This window comes from Oryctolagus cuniculus, chromosome 3 (genome assembly GCF_964237555.1).
Source record: "Oryctolagus cuniculus chromosome 3, mOryCun1.1, whole genome shotgun sequence".
NCBI lineage: Eukaryota > Metazoa > Chordata > Mammalia > Lagomorpha > Leporidae > Oryctolagus > Oryctolagus cuniculus.
Genome location: NC_091434.1, coordinates 65,035,794 through 65,044,732, shown reverse-complemented (window position 1 = coordinate 65,044,732; position 8,939 = coordinate 65,035,794). Strand labels below are relative to the sequence as shown.

At 48.5% G+C, this 8,939-nt stretch overlaps 1 protein-coding gene across 1 annotated transcript; it reads left to right on the top strand.

The window, feature by feature from the left end:
• The first annotated feature begins 7 nt into the window (after positions 1-7).
• HOXD1 (homeobox D1) lies at positions 8-2,276 on the top strand. Its single transcript, XM_008258781.4, has 2 exons — positions 8-882; positions 1,195-2,276. The coding sequence occupies exons 1-2, from the start codon at positions 237-239 to the stop codon at positions 1,506-1,508; spliced, it is 960 nt and encodes a 319-aa protein (XP_008257003.3). The 5' UTR covers positions 8-236; the 3' UTR covers positions 1,509-2,276.
• Positions 2,277-8,939: the final 6,663 nt, after the last annotated feature.

Sequence of the window (8,939 nt, the reverse complement as noted above, 5' to 3'; positions counted from 1 at the left end):
GCCGCGCGTCAGTGGGGGACCCGGGCAGTGCGGGGAAGGCGCCCATTGGCCGGCTGGCGCCACGTGGCCGCCCCCGCCAGTATATTAAGCCACTATTTATCTCCGGCTCGCTCGCCATGGCTCTGCGAGGGCAGCAGGGGTAGGGTGGAAGGGCGGAGCGGCGCAGACGGCCACGGTCCTGCCGGGTTCCGCACCTCGGCCCTGGCCTGCGACCCAGAGGGGATAGGGGCGGAACCATGAGCTCCTACCTGGAGTACGTGTCGCGCGGCGGTGGCGGCGACGTGCTCAGCTTCGTACCCAAGTTCTGCCGCGCCGACGCCCGACCCGTGACCCTGCAGCCCGCTTTCCCTCTGGGCAGCAGCGACGGCGCCTTCGTCAGCTGCCGGCCCCTGGCCACCTCCCTCCCCGCGCCTTCACCCCCTACCGACCCTGCGCAGCCACCCGCGCCGTCTCCGGCCGCGGCCCGGTACCCGCCGTGTACCCTGGAGCGTGCCTACGAGCCGGGCGCCGCACCTGCTGCTGCTGCGGCGGCGGGGGGCGCGGACTACGGCTTCCTGGGATCCGGGCCCGCGTACGACTTCCCAGCCGCGCTCGGGCGGCCCACCGACGACGGCGGGGCGCACGTCCACTACGCCACCTCGGCCGTGTTCTCGGGCGGCAACTCCTTCCTCCTTAGCGGGCAAGTGGATTACGCGGCCTTCGGCGAACCCGGTCCCTTCCCAGCGTGCCTCAAAGAACCAGGGGACGGTCACCCCGGGGCTTTCCAGACCGCGTCCCCGGCCCCTGGCGCCTACCCCAAGTCTGTCTCCCCAGCCTCCGGCCTCCCCGCAGCCTTCAGCACTTTCGAGTGGATGAAAGTGAAAAGAAACGCCCCAAAGAAAAGTAAGTAGTGAGCTTTGGATGCAGGCATCTGGGGCTGGGACGGCGCCTATTGCGCAGAACTGCGCCCGCAGTGCGTCGCCGCTGTCCCTGGAGGCGTTGAGTTTGGGCTTCAGGGAGGAGGCGCCTTGCTGGCCCTTATTACGAGAGTTCGGGGCCCTGAGACCGATGCGGGGAGCAACTCTCCCCGGAGCGTTTCTCCCGGCACAGCTGCGTTCATAGAAGGCCAGAAGGGCTGCGCTGGGACTCTGACTCGAACCCCAGGGCCGGCCCCGCGTCCTCTCGCCCCGCTGACGCCCTGTCTTCCCGTTGCAGGCAGACTCGCGGAGTATGGAGCCGCAAGCCCCTCCAGCACCATCCGCACGAATTTCAGCACCAAGCAACTGACAGAACTGGAGAAAGAGTTTCATTTCAATAAGTACTTGACTCGAGCCCGTCGCATTGAGATAGCCAACTGCTTGCAGCTGAATGATACCCAAGTGAAAATCTGGTTCCAGAACCGCAGGATGAAACAGAAGAAAAGGGAGCGGGAGGGGCTCCTGGCCGCAGCCACCCCGGTGGCCCCTCTCCAGCTTCCTGTCTCCGGGAAGAACCCCGGGAGCCCTTCTGGGGCCCAGGAGCCTTCCTGAGGGCCAGTCTCCAGGTCCAGGAACACTGGCCGGCCGACGGAAGTCGCAGGCCACTCCCACTTCTCTCAGACCTGAGCTGGAGGTGGCCACGGACAGGAACCAGAGGGGTTTCACTTGGGAAAAGGTGCATCTTAGTAGGCTTCTGAGTTCCAGGCTGTGTGTTTAGATATAAATTCGGTATCTCTTAAGCCACTAGTGTGTGTATTATTTGTGTCTTATCAGGGAATCGAATCGGGGCCCGGCTGCCTGCTGTGTTTCCTCCCTTAGTCACAGGCAGTTCCTGGGTGCCAAGTGGCAGGCCGTTGATTGCTGGGTTCTGCCAAGCCCCTGACACATTCACAGGAGCACCTGCCCGGAGTTTTTCCGCTTTTACTTTAAAGGGCAAGGCTGTGCCTAGTCAGCTTCCTGAGAAGACCAAAGCTAGGTAGGATCTCCTTGATGTAGCTCTGCTGCTTCAATGACGATCACATTTGCACTTCAGTTTTCTTTTCTTTTCTTTTTTTTTTCTTTAAAAAGCAGTTTCTACCTCTCCGTGTGCCTGAGTGAAGATACAATCGCTGTTTAGTTAATACGCTGACCAAGCCACAGGGTGGGTGAAGATTAGAATCTGAACTACACCTTGACATCAGTTACGCAGACTTGAATGTAAATTTATACAGTGTGTATATTTTTAAAAGGTTTGCTTGCAATGAACTTCTATATGACATTTAATGTCAGCATGTAAAGGGTCGGAATCTTTTTTGTAATAAAAACTACAGAATCCAACTACTGGCTGCTTTACCCTTTTACTCTTCGACTTGGGTCTCTTAGATGTTTCAGTTTCCTCTATTTGTAATATCTTGAGTCTGCCGTGGGAATTTGTTTACATTGATAACTTTAAAAATAACACTTTTTTACAGGTTGTGTATAGACACAGCGAGCTGGGGACAGTTATCTGAGCCGAGTGAGGGAGAAAATTATGTTGCCAAATATCCACATAACCAAGGAAAGCCTTTCTTCACCTTGAGCGTACTGTTTTATGGTGAGTCTGCCTGTGGACTGCACGTGGACTCCTGGGTTAGGTGCCCACTGGAAGACCCTTCGGGAGATCTTGTTCTTTTATCTCCTGTCCTCACAAAAGGAGGAGGAAAGGCGACTTGCCAGCTGCACATCAAAAAGTTCTCGGGCTGAATTCCCATTTCCAAAGTCAAGAATTACAAAGGAGGCTGGGAGAGGCCGGCACCAGAGCTTTCTACTTCCTGTACGTCAGAGTGCATTCTCTCTCTCTCTCTCTCTCTCATATACACACACGCAGAATGCACACAGAGGGTGTCTATTTTTTGGTTTGTTTTAAATGAAGTATTTTCAAATGAATTCTTGCGAAGAGGTACAAGCACAGAATCTGAAAGTTGTTGGCAAGAGGGTGTAGGATAAAAAGAGAAAAACAAAACCCTCTTCTCTCATCTTGTTTCCACCTGGCGCCCTCCCTAGTTCTCGTGCCTGGAGCCACTCATGGTTGACCAGACTTTTGTGTAACCCTACAGAAGCATGAAAAAAAAAAATGCGGTATGAATACACCAAATCAAGCGGCTGTTTAAGACAACGGTCAGGGCAGGTTGTCTCCCTTGCTTCGGAGCCCTGTCTTTAAATCCTCTGTCTAGTTAAACAGAGAGGCTTACAGGCCCACATAATCCCAGCAAGACCCTCAGTTCTCCTTTAGCTACAGTGTTCTGGGTTCCAGCGAGGTGCTTCGGATCTAATCGCTTAAGAGGGCCAGCGCTTTGGGACGATTACTTTTCCTATAAATTAGCAATGCTGTTAGTTGTTTCAGAAGTTCTAAATCACACTTAAATTCTTGTCCCTTGTACCCACCACTTAATGGACTTCAAGAAATAAAATGCTCGGCTCTGACAAACTCAGCTGATTAGAGGGCTAGGATATCACTTAGAAAGCACGTCTGTCAATATTATTCTTATGTTTCACCATCTGCCCTTCAATAACTTGATGCTAATTGGCTCTTGTTTGAAACAACAGCCCCCCCTCTGCGGCCGGCTGCAGTTGCAAAGGGCTTGTTAAAGGGTTTTCGGTCTGCTCCGGCCGCCACCTCCGGGCTTCCCCTGCAGCCTTCTTTGACATAACAATGTTTCCTTTTTGATAAGCATTCAAATGTACACCTAAACAAAAAAATACCAACACGCTTGGTCATTTCCTTAATCTACTACCCCTTTCTCTGAGAAAATAAAGCTTTTCCTTTTGAAGCCAGCGCCAGCACTTAACAGGCCTGATGGATGTCTTCCTTGATGCAGGTGGCTACTTTGACAGACGTATAATGCTGCTCTATGAATCAGGCCAATATTAGCTATTTTTTGACCAGCCCCAGGGATCTTTAAAAGCTTTCTTAATGCAGATCACTGTACAGCTATATTTGGTATTAGGAAGAGTCCTGGCTAGAGATTGGGACGAGCTGGGTGACCCCTGGAGGTCCCTCCCGGCAATGAAAATGCTTCAGAAACAATGCAATGACTTGTGCAGATTTTATTTTAGACCTATGGCTGGGAGAGAGTTTGGTTCTGAGGAAGCAGATGTAGCCTCTAGGGTTACAGTGATACTATGTTTATACAGGAAAAGTGCTGTTAGACTTCAACTACACCTCCCCAGTGGAGGAGTCCAACCCTTGAGGATGGTTTAGTGGTGCCAACCCTATTACTCAGAACTCCGTGTTACTTTGAGTCGGATCTCCATGAAGTACGAGGCTGCTGCACCAACCGTGACACTCCTGAAACCATCCCACTTCCTACCTTCCAAGATTTTAAACTATGCTAATTCACCATCCAGCATTCTGTTACAAGGCAGTTGTAGCTGTTGTGTAATTATTTAGTGTTTCTTGGGCCTCGCACGATGACCTTGTGTTTACTTCTCTGGATTCAGAATAATCGGGAGTGAGGAAAAAGAAAAACATTTAATAACATATAAAATACCCATAACTTGTGTGCTAGCAAAGGAAGGCTTTGTGTATATAAAAATCCAAAATAAAGTCACCTAGATTTGCAAAAGATTGTGTGCGACTTATTGTACCATAGTCTCAAATACGGTAAAGCGCAACACCAGAATAGGTTATGTTTGATTACCTTGTCATCAGAAAAAACAAACAGACTCAGGAGAATTGCATTAGCTCTGAAGTTCTTAATTATTTCTATGGCCGAAGAATGTTCTGTATTTGCTGAATATTGAATTTGAAAACCTCAGGATCTAATCAGGGTCAGAGGTTTGGTCTGACCGCAGACCTCTCAACAAGAAAAATGCCCATTGTTAAAACTTTATTTGTGGTTTTAGAGTAAAACCATAGTGGGCATATCTCACAAATAATGATCAATCTCCATGTAAGTAGAAATCGGAATTTTCCCATGGTTTTTACCTCTATGTCATGCTTCTGATGTGTGAAGGAGCAAGAAATATGCAAAATAGCTCTATTTCAGCATCCCATGTATGTAGTTCTTAAGTTATACTTGTCCTTCAGAAATATACTATCCATAGAAATGATTTAACAAAATTCAGTAACAAGAGCAGGCATTTGCCCTCGTTAAGATGTCTCCCACATCCAAGTGCCAGGGTTTAATATCGAGCTCCAGCCCAAACTCCAGCTTCCTGTTAACGCAGACCCTGGGAGACAGCCCTGATGGCTCAAGTGCTTGGTTCCTGCCACATACATTGGAGAGCTGGATTGAGTTCCTGGCTCTTGGCAATGGCCTTGCCCAGCCTTGGCAGCTGTGAGTATTTATAGAGTGAACCAGTGGATGAGAATTCCCTGTCTCTATTGCTATCCAGTAACAAACCAAGAGGAAAGAAATCCTAAATATTCGTATGGAAGGAATGCCCATGACTTAGCTTGTGAAGGTTTCAGCTTTTTCTCTTCTACTTGGGATGATCCTGTTGATGTAATTTGGAAGAGAGGACCACAGAGTGGTCATTTGGAATTGTAACAGCTAGGAAGGCAGGCCACTGACACTGGTGAGGCATTTCTAGAGGGCACTAGACTATGTAGTTTATCTCATTCTTGGAGGGTTTGTAGAGCTTAAGCTTGTACAATTTTGGGGAACCAAAATACAAAATTATGAATACAAACTTGCTAAGGCATTTCCAGGACCCAAGTTAAAGCTTAAAGGTTCATCAGGTTCTGGTTCATAGTATATCTATCACTGCTTCACCTCTACTGGCCAGTCAGTGGCTGTAAAATCATTAATGGTGGGACTGGTGCTGTGGTGTAGCAGGTAAAGCTGCCACCTGCAGTGCCAGCATCCCATATGAGTGCGGATTCGTGTCCCAGCTGCTCCACTTTCGATCCAGCTCTCTGCTATGGCCTGGGAAAGCAGTGGAGGATGGCCCAAGTCCTTGGGCCCCTGCTCTCATGTGGGAGACCCTGAAGAAGCTCCTGGCTCCTGGCTTCGGATCAACGTAGCTCCGGCTGTTGTGGCCAACTGGGAAGTGAATCATCAGATGGAAGACCTCTCTGTCTCTACCTCTCTCTCTCACTCTGTCTCTCTGCCTTTCCTTCTCTCTGTGTAATTCTGACGTTCAAATAAATAAATAAATCTTTAAAAAATCATTAATGTTGATTGCTTTTTTCCAACATTTGGGGCCCGGGATCCCTGTTTGCTTCTCCTCAAATGCATCAAGTAACAGGTGGCAGGGACCAGGGCGGGCTGGCTCTGCTCACTGAGCATCTCAGTCCCACTCTGCTCTGGCGGACTCCGGCTGGCTGACTTCAGCCAGTGGGCTTACGTCATGGCTCCAGGGCGAGAGCTCTGTCTCACCCTGCACGTCTTCTGCTGTTGTGCTTCCTTCTCCAAGACACAAACAGAAGAGGAAGATGCGGCTGGAAACAACACAGCTACAATTGTTAACTTCTGAACACTTCCCAAAAGGGCGGGGTCTCATTGAGGGGAAAACCACACCCTTCTCGAGTGTCCGGAGTGTGAACCAGTGGATGAGAGATCTCTGTCGAACAAATAAAATGAAAAACAAATTAACCACACTGCTTTTTAGGACCAGTTGTTCTTTCCTGATTAAAAGGAAACTGGTCTCCATTTCTCCCATAAAACAAAGGGAGTTCAGTTTCCTTATCATTTTAATATTCCTCCACAGTCTTTTATTCTGCTGGTTTTTACCCACGAGTTTGTGGGTATAACAGTTCTATCAGATTTTAATCAACTAAAAGCAACTATTGAAGTAGTATTTGAAGCCTTTAATTTATCTGTCTTTCGAACCTGTGTGTGTGTGTGTGTGTGTGTGTGTGTACAGGTCATGTTTGTCATTGGTCTTGTCTTGATAAACACAAATTAACAATGTCGGTAGCCCTCCAAAAGTTTCCTCTTCCCTTGGAACAGATACACTGGGGTCTAATCAGAGACTTTTCCAATGAGTGTAAGCGCTCCATGTTTGCATTCCTAAACTCCTTGTTTGTAATTCCACAATTCCAGAATAGAGAAATCAGTTTAAATCCTCCCCTCCCTATCCCCACCCACTTAAGACATATGAGATACCTAAGTGTATGCCCTGTTCTGTTGAAGAAGAGATAAGGGAAATCAAACCTCTCCTCCTCGGCGATTGTTACCAAGTTCTGGCTCGTTTTCCTTCAAAATGTCTCATGTCATTTTTCCTTTCCAGCTGGCTTAGGTGTCATCACCTCTCACTGCAAGGCAACTGCTGCCTATGGTCGCTCTGGCTCTGTCTTCTGAGTCAGCTTGTTTGAAAGCCCTGCCTACCCTGTGCTATTCCGCTTTAACCTCCCGGGGGCTCCTGCTTGCCGGGGTGGGGGGGGGTGTGTGGGAGGGGTGCGAGAAAGTCTAAAGTCTTTAGCTTGGGATTTCAGGCCCTCAATGTGAGATTCCAGTCCTCTCTCCTGGTTAATCTCACACCGTTGGCTGACACAAAACCTTCACCCTCGGTATTGTGATCCGTTTTTTTCTCGGCCCCAGGGCACTCCGACTTCTCTTTCTCTGAACATGTTCGCGTGTCATTCCTCCCAGCTCCTCTCGGCCTACCCAAGGTTATCCTGTGTGGCACAGCTCCAATGCCGGCCCCTCTGTGAAGCACTTCCGTACCATCCACGCTTCCAGCCAGTGCCTCTGAGCTCCGGCAGCACTGCTGGTCGCTAATGCTTCCTCGGCACTTAGACTCCTCTGCCACGTTATGAGAGGCTCTCCCTCTTTTCTTTCCCCCTCCTGTCTCATTAATTCTCTCTTCACGGGTGTAAATTTTTCCTCCCATGCAGTAAGATGTTGGTTCTATCCTGTTTGCTGATGTTGAATGTGGTTTTATCAGTCTACGTGTTACAGTGCTACTCATCAAACACCTCTTCTACTAGATGAAGAACTCCATAACAACACATTGCTAAATGGTCTTTATATTTTATTATTTACAGTGGAACATAAGTAATTCTTGACCACATAATAAAATACAAATAAGAGGATGGGAGGCTGAAGGAGGGAGAAGTGTAGACATCCCTGCTTATATTTTAGGCACAATCTTTTGATCAAGTATGTTGTAAACTCTCAAGAGTGTGAATGTTATCTCAAATGATCTCTTTTATCCTTGCATAATGTAATTTATGATGCACTTTGGTTACAATGTGAGGCTTGTGAATATGTCCTTGTTCCTTGCTACAGTTGCTGGTATACCTTCTGCGAACAGAGCTGTTGGATGAGGATAGTTGAAACTAATGAGGGCTAGTGTAGGGTTTCTTAAGAGAGGTCTGCAGATACTTAAATATAGCAGTTGTAAGAGGGAACCTGGCAGCCCATGGGTATGGGTATGACCCCTGGGACAAAAGGCTCAATGTCATTCAATTCTACAGTTTTGTCTTAACAATGGAAATTATAGCATCCCCGCTTCACCGACTCATGAGAACAGACATTGTTGCTATGTGGGGATAGCTTGGCACAATGTCAGTGCTTAAGAAACACTTGCTAACTATAAGACAGGATGGTTAACAGCATTGTAATAAGTAGCTGGAAGGCAGAAATGTGCTGAAGGAGAAAAATATGTGTATGTATTGTATTTATGGAGTTCTCGGTTGCTATGCATAGACTATTAACAAGTAGGGTTGAAAAGATATGAGAAGGGCCAGCACTGTGGTTCAGTAGGTATAGCTACTGTCTATGGTGCCAGCATCCCATATGGGTGCCAGTTCGAGTCCCAGCTGCTCCACTTCTGATCCAGCATTCCTGCTAATGTGCTTGGGAAAGCAGTGGAAGATGGCCCAAGTTCCTGGGCTCCTGCACCCATGTGGGAGATCTGGAAGAAGCACCTGGCTCCTGGCTTCAGCGTGGCTCAACACTGGCCTTTGTGGCCATTTAGGGGGTGAACCAGCTAATGGAGGATCTCTCTCTCTGCCTCTGAGTGAGAGGCACTCTGTAACTGACCTGCAGTCACTTAACTACACTTAACTACAGT